Source organism: Dermacentor variabilis, chromosome 4, assembly GCF_050947875.1.
Source record: "Dermacentor variabilis isolate Ectoservices chromosome 4, ASM5094787v1, whole genome shotgun sequence".
Taxonomy (NCBI): Eukaryota; Metazoa; Arthropoda; class Arachnida; order Ixodida; family Ixodidae; genus Dermacentor; species Dermacentor variabilis.
The window spans coordinates 229,348,386-229,363,914 of NC_134571.1; the positions used below are offsets into that span (position 1 = coordinate 229,348,386).

The 15,529-nt window shown below is 46.0% G+C and overlaps 1 protein-coding gene across 6 annotated transcripts in view; it reads left to right on the forward strand.

Moving 5' to 3' along the window:
• ric8a (ric8 guanine nucleotide exchange factor A) overlaps window positions 1-15,529 on the forward strand; it is a 513,564-nt gene that overhangs the window by 180,347 nt on the left and 317,688 nt on the right. For all 6 annotated transcript variants that reach the window (XM_075691022.1, XM_075691025.1, XM_075691023.1 and 3 more), the window contains one exon: window positions 6,221-6,330. In XM_075691022.1, coding sequence (XP_075547137.1) covers window positions 6,221-6,330 — 110 coding nt within the window. The remainder of the gene's footprint in view (window positions 1-6,220; window positions 6,331-15,529) is intronic.

The following is a 15,529-nucleotide window of genomic DNA, read 5'->3' on the forward strand; positions in this document are numbered from 1 at the left end:
GATCAAACTATTTTAACGGGGGACGCAGCTTTCGTATTGTGAAAAATGACCAAAAGATAGATTTCTTGAAAAGCACATATTCCATTTATATAACTTTTTTTATCTGATTCACAAATATGAACGCTGAAAACTACATAGAAGTGCTAAAAAAATTTTTTGTAGCAGCCAACGTGATGAAAAAATTTCACGGAAATCGCAAAAAAACTGCGTTTTTCAAGCCACTATATCTCCGCAACGGTGCAACCCAGCGCTGCCATTTTGCCCGTGTTGGAAAGCGTATTTCTCCGTCTTTGAATTTGCTGTGCCAGCCACCTCCTCCATTCAGAAGCAAGCGCGCAAAAAGCAAATGATTAAAGGTCGTTCCGAGGCCTCCGATTAGCCACGCCCGTCATGTGGCCAATTAGAGCTTTGCCATTGGTCTCGTTGGTGGTCCGCGTCTTCTACTACCGCACCGCCGCGCACAGGCCGCACCACCCGGCGCGCTATGTTCGTCTGTATGTGCCATGTCTAGTTTCAGAAGCTTACATCTGATATCGCCCGTGACTCGCGCGTTTGACAATCGCCTCGCATTGTCCATGAGCATGTACTGAGCGTAGTTTCAGCAGCGGACTCCACAAGTAATAAGCACCTCTTCGCATTTCGGCTCGCCAGAATCGCCAGTACTTGTGGAACAAAGTTACTTGTGTTGTGATATGCGTCTGTGTACATATCGGCTCGCTGTCAGTGCTTTGGGAGCATAGTTTCGGAAGCTGGTTTGTGTTGTGATACGCTACTCTGGACATACCAGCTCGACGCATTCATCAATGTTTGCGGGCGTAGTTTCGGAAGTTTACTGGTGACCATGGGTCGGCGACCACTGAAGTACAAGACGGGCTCATGCTTACGGCACCCGTAAGTGAGAATTGCCGGCGGTGAAAAAGACTGCTTCAAGGTCGCGTGGCAGTACTGTACAGCATAGCGCAGAAGTCACAGACGCGCAGCCGAGGACTTAACATGCAGGCAGAATACGTACGCGTGCCGATGATGCCGTTCAGGAGCTGCTGCCGAGCACTTCAACCGCGGGCGGAATACCTACTTGTGTCGACGATGTTGAGAAGTCGCTTTCTGGCACTTCTTACGCGGGCGAAACATTTAGTGCGAGCAGCAGTGGCACCGTTGAGTTTGTTGTGCCGCGTTCCACATCGTTGGATGCATCCAGCAATTGCGCCTCGTATGTGTCTGATTATCGTCTTGACACATCACACGATATTGCTACGCCATCTACAAGTACAAGTGGCACCATTCAGGTGCGCCTGGAGCTGTGTTTTGTATCGGTCGAAGCATCCTGGGAGGTCGCCGCGAAAGTGCAAGCAAAATTAAGTTCGGTGTTGGTGACCGCACGGAAAATGGAACTGACGGGTGAAGGCGAGGTGCTTGCCTGTACAGAACAAGCGGAGGAGTTTCTCATTGTTCAAATGACTGCCCTGAATGCGCTTCTTGGCAAATCTAAGTTCAAGCAGTGCTCCCAACCAAGACTTTCAGTTCAGCTGGGAACAAGACATGGATTAGCAACATAAATGATACTGACATGCGTGTTTTGCAGCACTGCTGTGAAGGGATGGTCATCGCCACGAATGGAAGGTCGCAAAATTTTTTATGTGAATATGAGAACTGTACAGGCTGTTAAAAGTATTGGTAAAGGGGCAACAGCTTCGACTGCTTTCTGGTCAATAATGAATGTCTCCCATGGGTTGCATCATAAAACATTTCAGAAATATCTCAAAGCTGAGTTCAGACCCGCAAGTGAGACAGCTGCTGCCAATATTTTTTCTCATGCTGTGGTGGCAGCGTGCAATGTTTACAGAGAGATGGACCCTACCTTTAATAACAACATAACAGTGGTTTATGATGGGACATGGTTAACACGTGGCCATACATCCCACATAGGTGTTGGCACTCTAATAGAATTTTTCACAGGACTGGTTCTCAACTGTGTGGTCCTATCAAACTGATGCCATGGTTGCACGCTTGGCCCCAAAGAAGGGGATGAAGGCTGCAATGATTGAAAAGTATCAGACGTCTGCCAAAAAAACACAGATGTGAACTCTGGCAGAATGGAGGTTGAAGCAGCATTGACTCTATTCAGGAGATCCCTTAGCAAACATGGTTTGCGATTACAAACATTGTTTGTGACAGTGACAGTAGAACCTTTGTAGCACTCTGTCAGGACAAGACATGGATTTATTCCATTTACAAAGGAGGGCTGCAATAATCATGTCGAGAAAAGGATGGGGACAGCTCTGCATGCTCTGATCACAAAAGGCAAAAAAGGGGCAACCTGTTGGAGGGAAAGGTGGCCTCACTCAAGATTTAATAAAGAAACTTACAAATTACTATGGCATGTCTCTGCGTGATGACAATGTTCAGGACATGCAAAAGGCCGTGATGGCAACGTATCATAAAACATCTACCGATGAAGACCTCCATCACAACCTTTGCCCACAGTGGTCCCAAAGTTGGTGCCAACATCAGGCTGCAGAAGCAGAGAAGCCGCCTCCACCTCCTCACAAGTACCGGCTTGGAAAGCATGTTGCTGATGCATTGCTGGCTGTGTACCAACGCCTTTCTGACATGCAGCTCCTCAGCCGTTGCTCAGGGAAAAAAACTCGAAACGCTGCCGAAAGCCTTAATTCGGTCATATGGTCGCTACTGTTAAAAGATAAAAACACGTCATTGGTTGCGACAGAGACAGCTGTCCATGAGGCAGTCTGCAAATACAATGCTGGGGCCCGCCTTGCTGAGTGTTGTGCAACACTTGGACTGGAAGCGGGACAACATGCTCTTTTTAGAGCAGCGGAAAAGGATGTCTTGCGGAAAAGGAAGTCAAGCAAGGCACATCAAACCAAAGGCAGGGCACTCAAGAAGCCACGCACTGAAAAGGGCACCAAAGACTACAACCCCGAAGCCTTTTGATAATGTAAAATCTAAGGTACAACAAGGTACAACAATCTAAGAATGTCACGACCTCAACTATTGATCTTAGAATGCACTGTGCTTTGCACAAGGGTTCTATCATATCCTTTAAGTGATTCAGGCTTTGAACAAGGCCAAAAGGAGAAAAATATACATAAAAAAGTTTTAAAGATATTTTTATGAAATTTGTACAGTAGTATCACAGAAACGTTGCTGATAAGTGCCAATTTTCATAAAAATCCAAAAAGAAATAAGAACGTTGTTATTGAACGCCACGTCCCCCCTTAAGTCCACTGCAGGACTAAGGCCGCTCCTTTGTCCTGCAGCTGCAACACCGACGAGATGCTCGCACATATTATCTGTGTCTGCCCGCGATATAGGGCTCAGAGACAAGTGATGTGCCGAGTACTGGACCAGTTGGACAATCGTCCACTATCAGAACTAAAAGCTTTAGGCCAATGCTCCGAAAGAACATCCGCGTTGAAGGCCCTACTCGCATTATTAAGGTTCCTGTGGTCTACGGGGCTTCACGACAGACTCTAGGAATGCCACCCCCTACCGCTGCGTAGTGTACGCGCTTTGTTCATGCTTGTCTCTCTTTCTATCTCCCCCTTTCACTCTGTTTCTCTTTTTATCCCACTTAACCCTTCCTCCTGCACAGGGTAGCCAACCGGAACTACCTCTGGTTAACCTCCCTGCCTTTCTCTGCATTATCTTATCTCTCTCTCTCGAATTACCCGTGTGATGCACCAACTGATTCCAACTTGCACCTGTGAATTTCTTAATTTCATCACCCCACCTACTCTTTCGCAGTCCTTGACTGTGCTTCCATTCTCTTGGCACCCATTCTGTAACCATAACAGTCCACCAGTTATCTAACCTACACATTACATGGCCTGGCCTGCTCCATTTCTTTCTCTTAATGTCAATTAGAATATCGGCTATACGTGTTTGCTCTCTGATCTATGTCGCTCTCTTCCTGTCTCTTAACATTATGCCTATCATTCTTCGATGCATCGCTCTTTGAGCAGTCCTTGTTTTCGAGCTTCTTTGTCAGTCTCCAAGTTTCTGCACCATATGTGAGCACCGGTAGAATGCATTGATTGTACAACTTTCTTTTTAGTGATAATCATAAGCTTCCACTAAGGATCTCGGTATGTGTGCAATATGCCAGGGTGTCTACCAACCGGGAAAACTGGGGATTCTCGGGGATTTGAGTAGTCTGGAACAACTCAGGGAAATCTCAGGGAATTTGTGCTTCTATCAGGAAAAATTAGCTGTAATTTTATTGAAATGGAACGAAAGTCATGGTAATGCTGGCTCGAGTAACAAGCAGGAATCGCAAAGAATCGTCTTTGACACCCTGTCGTCGGCTGGAGTTGCCAGTGTACAGTCAATGACCTACTTTCCGGATGCCCGATCATTCGGATGGCTTCGCGGCATCACCACGTAAGCCATAGAGTCAATGTATCACAGTGTCTGAAATTTCGTATGTAAGAACCCTTCACTGTCCGATTTTTCTGACTTTTTGCTGTGACCGCAGGTTCGAAACAACATTAAAGCCACCACCGCTGCTGTTTTGATTACCTCGCTGCCTCGAGCTGGCGCTCTCGCACGCAGATTCACTGGCAGCCGTAGCCACTACTGTGGCAATGCTAAGCCTAGCTTCTTTGACATTCGCTTGATAGAATTCATTGAAAGAATTTGCCGCTGTCAGCAATGGCACCGACTCCGCCTTTGTAATTCTCACAGTTGGCTTCCAAGCTCGGAAAGCACGGCGCGTTGCATAAGGCCGATTTGCATTTTTACAATTGCTAGTAGGTACAGCGGGGCGGGGCGTTTCTCGCGGCACTTGACAGATGTGAAAGAGAAAATCTGGGGGCCTTTGCTCCTTGAATATGTGACTCTGCCTAGGCACTATAGTAGAGGAGTTTGTTTGCGAGAGTTGCATGCGTTTATCCCTAGGCATGCCGGCGTGTGGGGTTGAGTTTGTTTACGCTCGGACGCCGGCTACTGGCAAGATGAAACAGGTGAAGCAGCGGGCACTGACGCCTTATTTGGTGATCGCTGTGCGAAGGTGTGTCGGATAGACCTTCTCACGTGTGCGGCACTGGTGCTGAGTCAGTCATTCCGGATTATAACTTGCCTTACAGCACTCTACCCTAAAAAAAAGAGTATCATTGATTTTTCCGGGGGAGCAATAGGGGCCGTACTATAGGCCAGGCATGCTCATCTGGACTTTTCAGGAGCATTCTTGAGTGTTCCCTTTTGAGTGAAGTAAACGCGCAGCGCCTCAGCAACCACGGTTGAACGCAACTGCCTTATGCCACGCCGTGAAGATCATTGGCTTTGCCTCTTGTCCACGTTAGTTTAGGTTAGCTTAGGTTAGGTTTATATAACTTAGCTTATGTTAGGTTAGCATAAAAGGCGTTAGGGTGCCATGCTGTGCGTCTCGGCCACGTGATGTTAGGTTAGGTTAACGTTAGCTGACGTTACGTTACGCTAGGTTAGCATAGAAGCCATTATGCTGGGGTGGCGTATTCTCACAACGGTTACGTCATGAGCATTATTGTCTTTCTGTCTCACTTTGTTAGGTTAGGTTAACAATAGGTTAGGTTACCGTTAGGTTTGGTTAGCGTAAATGCGGAGACTTCCTGGCAGTGCACTTCAAAACTTTAGATTTTAAACCCACCACGCATACGAACTGAGTGACTTTTCTGTTTTCAACAATATGAATTGCCTTTTCCTCATTTAACCTCACACTGTCACTGCACCTTCCCTCACCTCACCCTCACCAATCTTCCTGAAAGCGATTGTCACCTCATGTCACTTCACCATGAGGGTGAGCACAGATGAAGGTGAGGGAGGCCTTCGTGGGGGCTTGGCCTCGTGAGGGTGCCCATGTCTGATCAGTATACAGGCATCTTACACTTGTTTCATTTTTGTCACCTGATCGGTACACGCACTCACTGTTTTGTCATAATTGTTGCATTGTACATCTTTATATTAGCTTTCCTAACAATCAGTTCTTTAAAATTTAGTGGTTTTTCATTGGTGCTGTTTCAATGAAAATACTCGGATGAAAAGTTGCTTCGAAAGTTGCAGCAGGTGTGCAGCGCCTAAGGGAACACAGGCAGATGTGCTGTGGAGGTGGAGAATCCTAGGACTCGCGTTGATGCAACCTTGTTGTAGCAGCCTGCTCAAGTGCTATGTTCTTCTTTGGCATGGAACAAAGTGTGGTTACTGGCAGCATGGATGGTTGATGCAGGCCTCGGTTACGGACAGAGCTGCATGGCCTGATCTACCTGCGCGAGACGCTCGACCTGGTTCTCAAGTTAAGTGAAGAGCGTACTGCGGCTGCTGCACAGAGCTCACCAGGTGAGTTGCCCAACCATTTTTTACATTATATTTGGTGAGCCTTGCCTCCTCTTCTGATTGGTAAGTGCTGTGCAGTCCATGTGTCGTTCTCGTGCCTAGATAAAAGTTGCAGCTTTACCAACCCGCTCACGTGTGGTTGACTGGCTAGTCAACCACATGTTGCCCGCATGTGGCTAGTCAACCATGCTCTGCCATGGCAGTTGCTGCAGCCACCTGTACCCCAGCTGGTAAGTCAAAAGTCCCCAATAACGTATTATTTTCAAGGTTGGTAGTGTTATCGGTTATCTCTGTTTTAGCCAGGGAAGTTGCCTGTGACAGCAGGCTAGGAGAGCAAGCTGGGAGAGGTTTCTTGTCAGAATAAGTTCGTATACCCAAGAAACAAAAGCATGGAATGCAACTTGAAAGAGCGTAAGTTTGGGCATGTTGGTATTGCAAAACTTTTACTTTCTTAGCACACGAAAAGGGACGAGAGACAGAAGTATGACACGGACACAGCGTTAACTTCCAACAATTGTTTTTTATTCTACGAAGTTAGCGCTGTGTCCGTGTCATACTTCTGTCTCTCGTCCCTTTTCGTGCGTTAAAAAAATAAAAGTTGTGGTATGCACTCAGAAGGCTTAAGGGGCAGCAAGCGCATCCGCTGCCCTTGGTAAATAATCAAGAGAATGGGCTGGAAGACCAGACAGATACTCTTGGTAAGTATTTTCATTATGTATTTAGCTCCACGCACTATTCAGACATTCCTTAAATACAAAGAAATAGAAGAACGCATGACACTGCAGCAAAAATGCACAGGAAGTAGTTTATATAACTGTCCACTCAACATTGCCAAGCTTCTGCAAAAGCTCTGCACTGGAAGAAGGCAGGATCATGTATGACATAATCAAGAATCTGCACATGAACACAAATTACAATGCTCTCACTTTTTAATAACATTTAAGCAGCATGACACCTTCCATGGAAAGAAGCCCATGGAAAGAAGCCATCGTTGTCCCAGTTTTGAAACAGGGTAAAGACCCATCTTTGGTAACAAGCTACCATCCGATAGAGCTTACAAGCTGCCTATGTGCGGTTTCCGAAAAAATTATAAATTGCCGTCTTTTGCATTTCCTAGAATCAAAGAACATGCTTGATCCCTACCAATCCCGACCATCTTGTGTGTATTGAGGCTAACATCCGCGATGCATTTGCCCATAAACAATACTTGTCAGTTTTTCTAGATATGGAAAAAGCCTATGACATCACATGGTGCTATGGCAATATCAGAGACTTATCGGGAATGGGTATCCATGACAACATGCTCAGCATGATTGAAAGCTATTTCTCGCACCCTACTTTCCGTGTTAGAATCAGTAATGCTCTGTGTAGGTCATTTACACAGGAAACGAGAGTACCACAGGGGGGTGTACTTAGCTGTACCCTTTTTATTGTTAAAATGAACTCTTTACGTTCATGTATACCACAAACTATGTTTTATTCAGCATATGTCGATGATGTGCACATCGGATTTAAATTGTGTAACATCGCAGTCTGCGATTCACACATTCAGTTTGGCTGAACAAAGTCTCGATAGGGGCTAATCAGAATGGCTTTAAGCTAAATCCCCCAAAAAGCCCCTGCATTCTTTTTACCATGAAGAGCAGCCCTGTCCAAGGGCCCAATATCCAGCTAGATGGTCAATGCTTACCTTTGAACACACAACACAAATTTCTTGGTGTCATACTTGACTTTAAACTTAAATTCATTTCACATATACAGTATCTCTAAGCCAGTGTTTCAAAACAATGGACATTCATAAAATCCTTGTGCACACAACATAAGGCAGTGACAGGGGCTGCTTAATAAACCTGTACAGGAACCTCATACAGTCACGTCTGGATTATGGTTCCTCCGTGTATCACTCTGTCTCACTATGTTCATTGGAGATTTTGGATCCCGTTCACCATTAAGGTATTCATTCGCCTGGCCACAGCTGCCTTCAGAAACAAATACTATACAGTTCATATGTCGAATCCAATGAGTGCTCACTACACCTGCAAAGAACACATACAAGCTTCATATATTTCCTCAAAATGCATTCTAACCTTGAACATCCCTGTTATAAAACTGGTAACAATTTGACATCTTTTACACTACGGTCGAATCTCGTTACAATCCGAAGTTCATAATGACACGTGTACTTAGCTTTATCGGGCGACCACGTTTCGCCACCTAACAAATGTTATCGCACAGCGCGGGACGAGCCTGCATGTATCCGAAGTTTCTGGAAAGTTATCGATGCTCCTATCTGGGCTGTCTGTTGTCGCCGAACCTTGTGTTATCTGATTTCATCGCGTGACGGGAATGGTGCAGAACTTTGTGGAAGGCACGCGGGTCCCAACAATTAGTCTGGAACATTCGACGACTGCTGTATAAAAGCCGACGCGCTTGACCCGCTGATCAGATTTTCGACGATCGCCGACCGTGTTTGCCACTATCGTTGTGCTATAAGTGTAGCCTGTTATTGTGGGCAGAGGTTCGCTCAATAAAACTTAGTTTTGTCTTTCACAGTATTGCTACTGTGTTCTTCAACGTCACCACGACGTGATACTAATATCCGAAACGCCTCACTTCTGACACTTTCGTCACCATGTGTAACAACTTTATTGCAAAGAGTGAGTGACGAACGTCGAAAGTAAAAAAAGAAAAGTCCCAGTTTCGCCCGAAAGGCGAAGCATCAATTGTGATAGCAAATTAAGCAAGATGAGTGCAGTAGCCGCTGTGAGCGAATTGACCTTCATGTTGTCTGTCGCTTCATCATCATCATCTTCAGCCTGGTTACGCCATTGCAGGGCACAGGACTCTCCCATACTTCTTCAACTATCCCGGTCTTGTACTAATTGTGGCCATGTTGTCCCTGCAAACTTGTTTATCTCATCCGCCCACCTAACTTTCTGCCGCCTCCTGCTGCGCTTCCCTTCCTTTGGAATCCAGACCGTAACCCTTAATGACCATTGGTTTTCTTCCCTCCTCATTACATGTCCTGCCCATGCCCCCATATCTTTTTCTTGATTTGAACCAAGACGTCATTAACTCGCGTTTGTTCCCTCACCCAATCTGCTCTCTTCTTACTCCTTAACGTTACACCCATAATTCTTTCCATAGCTCGTTGCGTCGTCGTCAATTTAAGTAGAGCCCTTTTCATAAGCCTCCAGGTTTCTGCCCCGTATGTGAGTACTGGTAAGACACAGCTGTTATACACTTTTCTCTTGAGGGATAATGGCAACCTGCTGTTCATGATCTGAGAATGCCTGCCAAATGCACCCCAACCCATTCTTATTCTTCTGATTATTTCAGTCTCACGATCCGGATCTGTGGTCACTACCTGTCCTAAGTAGATGTATTCCCTTACCACATCCAGTGCCTCCTTACCTATCGTAAACTGCTATTCTATTCCGAGACTGTTAAACATTACTTCAGTTTTCTGCAGATTAATTTTTATACCCACCCTTCTGCTTTGCCTCTCCAGGTCAGTGAACATGCACTGCAATTGATCCCCTGAGTTACTAAGCAAGGCAATATCATCAGCGAATCGCAAGTTATTAAGGTTATCGCACAAGTTACAAATGTTATCGCATAGCGCAGCACGCGCCTGGATGTATTGGAAGTTTCTGGAATGTTATCGATGGTTCCATCCGCTGTCTGTGACCGAACGTTGTGTAATCTGATTGCACCTGTGCGCGACGCGAATGGTGTAGAACTTTGTGGAAGACACGTGGGTCCCAGCAATTAGTCTGAAACATTCGACGACTGATGTATAAAAGCCGATGCGCTTGACCTGCTGATCAGATTTTCGACGATTGCCGACTGTGTTTGCCGCTGTCGCCGTTCTTGTGTAGCCTATTTTTGAGGGCACAAGTTCGGCCAATAAAACGCTAGTTTCGTCATTCCTAGTATTGCTGCCTTCCTCACTGTCACTACTATGTGACCATATGCAGGCTCTCACGGTCAAAACTGAATTATCCTAATGTTTCTTTTCTTCGTAAATGTCACATTGTATGTAAAGGAACTTATGAAAGAGGCAAAGGCTGGCAGTAGCGCGGCGACGTGCAAGGGGCTGTAGATCAGATTTTGCTCTTAAGGATGATACGCTTACGTCATATGAGTAGGATGAATGGTTGTAGCTGACGATGCGGTTTTAAAAGGACTTGAGTGCATTAACAAGATAGACTTGATATGGATTCCAAATGGGTGATGCGTGTTGAACTTTCAGTCTGATAAGGGATTATAAAGCTAGGAGTTTTACGTTCTGTGGGGCTTCACGCAAGTGTCGTCTCATGAAGCCAAAAGTTTGGTTAGCTGATGAAAGTATGTTGGAAATATGCATACCCCAACTGAGATCACGAGAAAGTGTGATGCCCAAGTACTTAAATGATTCTACTGTTTCTAAGGGAACATTTACTATTGTATAAGTGACAGGAAAGGGTTACGGCGGTGGGTAAAAGATGTACATTTACATTTGTTGGGATTAAGAGTCATCAGCCAATCTTCACTCCAAGACTGCACATTGTTAAGATTTTGTTGTAAGCTATTTTCGTCAGTTGCATTAGAAACTTGATGGTAAATCACGCAGTCATTGGCGAAAATTTGTGTCTTACAAGATACGTGTTGGGGTAAATCATTAATATAAATTAAAAGGAGAAGAGGACCGATAACTGATCCCTGAGGGACACCAGAAGTTACAGGGAGAAGAGTGTATGATTTGTCATTTACAGAAACGAATTGGTAGCGATCAGTAAGGAATCCTTCGAGCCATTTGAGTACGTCACTGTGTACGTTCAAAGAAGAAAGCTTTAGTAGTAAGTGGCGGTGAGAAACTTTGTCAAAGGCCTCTTCATAGTCCAGAAAAATGGTGTCAGTTTGTTGGTTAGAGTCAAGGTTTACATGTAAGTCGTGCAGAAACAGAGCTAGTTGCATTTCGGTAGAGAAACCCTTACAGAACCCATGCTGTGCCGAATGAAAAAATTTATTCGCGTCCAAATTATTCATGATCAGGGAGTAGATGACGTGTTCCATGGTTTTGCACGGGAGGCTAGTTAGAGAGATGGGTCGATAATTTAGCGGTGTGTTCTTATTACCAGACTTGTAGATGGGAACGACCTTACCCACCTTCCAGTCATGAGGCATGGAACCTGTAGAAAGTGACTCCGAGATTATGAGACACAAAAATGATGAAAAAATATATTTTGTATTTTTTAGCAGTTTAGACTTTATATCATCTATACCTGCTGAGGATGAAAGTTTAAGGTTTTCAATTAGGCGCAAAACACCATCAGGATAAAACACCACACTCGGCATGCTAGAAGCTATGTTGCAGGGGACATTAGACAATGGAACATTATTATCATTAGAATATACTGACGAAAATGCGTTGTTAAATATGAGTGCGAACTCAGTTGCAGGCATGATTTCACCCATATCATCAATAAGAGTTACAGTGCGTGTGTTACTTGGGTTGATAACTGTCCAAAATTTCTTAGGGTTGTCTGTTAACATTTTAGGTAAGTCATTATTGAAAAAAGACCATTTGGCATTGCGGACAGCACGTAAGTATTCTCTCTCACCAGCCTAATATTTATCCCATGAAGTTGGGCTTGGTTTCTGCTTGGCACTAAGAAAAAATCTTTTTTTCCTATTTTCCAACCTCTTTAAATTGTTATTGAACCAGGGGTTCTGATGTCTTGCACGAAATGTTAGTTTCGGAATATACTTGTTTGCTAGTTCATTCATTTTATGCTTAAACAGTTCCCAGTTGTCTTGAACAGATCGTTAATTGCATGAGGTTTCAAACACTGCAAAAACAGTGCACAATTCTTCATTTATAGCTTCGAAATTTGCTTTTTCATACAGGTTGAGTTTTGCTGGAAAGAACACGCGGTGCTAGTGCAATGTCAAATGTGGCGTGAATTACACTGTAGTCGCTGATAGGACAAAGGTAGGTAACTGATAATAATGTCTCTGGATGGTCAGTAAGTGTAAGGTCAAAAATGTTTGTGCAGTCGCGTGTTATGCGTGTCGGCTCTGAGATAAGCTGTGTTAAGTTGAAATTCAAACAGATGTCGACGAAGTCCTTCGCCTTTGTGTTGTTTATTGTTGAAGTTAGGTTATTCCAATCAATAATGGGGAAGTTGAAATCACCGAACAGAAGTATATGAGCGTTAAGATGGCTTGCTGTAATCTCTGTTAAGTTCTGGTGAAAAGTTTGGATTACTGGTAGGTGGCCTGTAGCACACACCTAGAAGGACGTATCGAGGGAAAGAGCGAATAAGAAGCCATAGTATTTCTAAGTTGGAAAAAATAATAATTGGTGTACAGGATGATTCAGGACTACAAGCAGTAACTACGCCACCCCCACATGCCCCTTGACGGTCGCAGCGATAAACATAGAAGTTTGGCAAGTCTTGGACTACTTCATCGTCCCTAATTTCACTTGTGAGCCACGTTTACGTTAGAACAAGCAAGTTGCTGTTAGATGACGTCACAAGATTTGATATTGCATCACGTTTGGGAATGAAACTGCGGGCATTAGTGTAAACAACAGATAAGGAAAGGTTTTTCTTAGGGGCGGAAGGGTAGTTATTAACTGCACGTATCTTGTGCAATGATTGCTACTGAATATTTTTAACCGATTTCATCAAATCGTCATATTCATAGCGCTGGGAACCCATAACGAGCGTTTTGAAATGCACGGAAAAAGGCATAGATTGACTTTTAGCGTAGGTGATAAGATGTTTGCGGGCGTTCCGAACTGCGGGTGAAAAATCTTCGCTCACGCTATAATTTTTACCTTTCAGTTTGCGGCCGTTAGACAGGACTGATTCTTTCATTTTATATGAAGCGAATTTGATAATGATGGGACGGTGCCGGTTAGGGGAATAGCGTCCAAGGCGATGAGCATGTTCGGTATATTTGAACTCAAGGTTTATCTTCATGATATCCGCGATTTCATCAATGATCAGCTTTTCTGATTGTGCAAAGGTTTCTTTTGGGTTAGTATCAGGAAGGCCATAGAAAATTAGATTATTCCTTTGGGACTGGTTGTCTGCATCGTCTAGGCGGTTTTCGAGGTCGGATACCACGCTGGCAGTTGGAGCAACGGCATATTTGACAGCTTCTAATTCATATTGAAGTGGTATCATGGCCTCGTAATGATGTTCCAGTTCAGTCATTCTTTTGTTCAAGTCCATTAGAATCTTATCAGTGTTTAAAGTCTGACTTTCTAAGCCTTGAACTTCACTGATTAGTGTATTCTGACAGGCTGAAACCTTCTGCAATTCTTTCAACACAATGTTCATGTCGGGTCCCGGGTTATTTTCAATGTTGCCAGAGAGTATTAGTAAGCGGCGAATCCCTCCCACACATTCACCAATAAGAGCAAGGCAGCAATGGGGGCTCGCAAGCTGCACCAGACAGTATTCGCTACACCTCTTAGCAAAAAGGCTGTGCCTTGTACCAACCTGCGTGGCGAAAACCAGTGGGTTAGACTACAGTGTCGTGGCGCAGCCACCGAGCCTACAGAGCGTCCGGAGCGGTAGGCTGTCTTTTATAGTCGACGAGCTGGAGAGCATCGATGTCGATGCAGGAGCCCACGATGAATCGAGCATCCATTGCTGTGCTGGCAGTGCATAGGTACCCGGAAAAGCGCAGTCCTGTGCGACGCCCCGCTGACCTGAAAACCGGTGGCAAAAGGGCGCATGCTCCGAGGGAGTCCTAGAACAAGCAGCCGCCAGTGCGGGCAGCAGCACGTGCAAAAGGGCAGCGGCAATCATCTGCATGGCGAAAACCAGTGGGTTAGACGACAGTGTCGTGGCGCAGCCACCGAGCCCACCAAGCGGCTATGGCATTGGCACTGTTCTCGCCCAACACCAGAATGGTACCGAGTGCGTGATAGCTTACGCCAGTCTCCTGCTCTCACCTGCTGAGAGAAATTACTCCATCACTAAGTCGGAGTGCTTGGCTTTAGTTTGGCCTGGCGATAAGTTCCGGCCATATTTGTACGGCCGCACATTTTCGGTCGTCACAGGCCACCACGCACTCTGCTGGCTGTCTTCCCTCCAGGACTCGACTGGACAGCTTGGTCACTGATTGGACTTTGCGGCTCCAGGAATTTCCATTTAGCGTCCATTACAAGACTAGACGCCTCCACAAGGATGCTGACTGCCTCTCGCGTCGCCCCGTGCATCCTCCCGATCCTATTGCGCATGATCCAGTGACCTGCGTGATGGCTTTGACTGATATGACCAACGTGCGCTGAACAACAACGCATCGCATCCTTACAGTCCATCATCGCTGGAGTGTACTCTGGCAGCACCGACGGCACGTGCCGCATGTTCGTGCTGCATGACAGCATCCTCTACCGCCACAATATCAACCCTGATGGCCCCGAGTTTCAGCTTGTCCTTCCTCGTCATCTGCGACCCGTCGTTCTCGAACACCTTCACAATGCATTGGCAGCGGGACACCTTGGAGTTTTGCGTACATACGACCGTGTACGACGCCAGTTCTTCTGGCCGGGTCTCTACTGCTCTGTGCATCGTTATGTCGCAAAGTTGTGGACGACCTCCTCTGCTCTTGTGCCACTGAGCATAAGCTGTCCACCGCCTGCCACCCACAAATGAACGGTCTTACGGAACGTCTCAACCGAACAAACACAGAGATGCTGTCCATGTACGTCTCCAACGATCACCGCGACTGGGACGCCATGCTGGCTTACGTGATGTTCACGTATAACTTGTCCCGACATGACACCGCAGGATATTCACCCTTTTCTCTTTTGTATGGTCGCGACCCCACACTGCTGTTTGACGCCATCCTCCCTCCTGTGCCACGTGTTGCAACTGATGCCATCTTCGACTGGTCATTTCTGAGCGCTCTGGAGCGCTCTCGCGAGCGGCGTTGTCTTCGGCTGGTTGAAAGAGGGTGCGTGCCCTGCGTTCGGCTGGTTCTTCTCGATTGCTCTCCTCCACCTTCGAACGCTCTGAGGCGCTCCGAGCCATGCCGTCGGAGCAGTCGTCGAAATTGAAACGTAATCGCAGAGCCGCGCCGCTGCTGTTGGCGACGGCCCACCGTAACCTAGGCAACCTAGGCCACTGCGACGAACGCTCGTCCCGCCGGCGCGTCCGCCGGTTTTCCCGGCAGCGCCGGGAGCTTTGGATAAGCG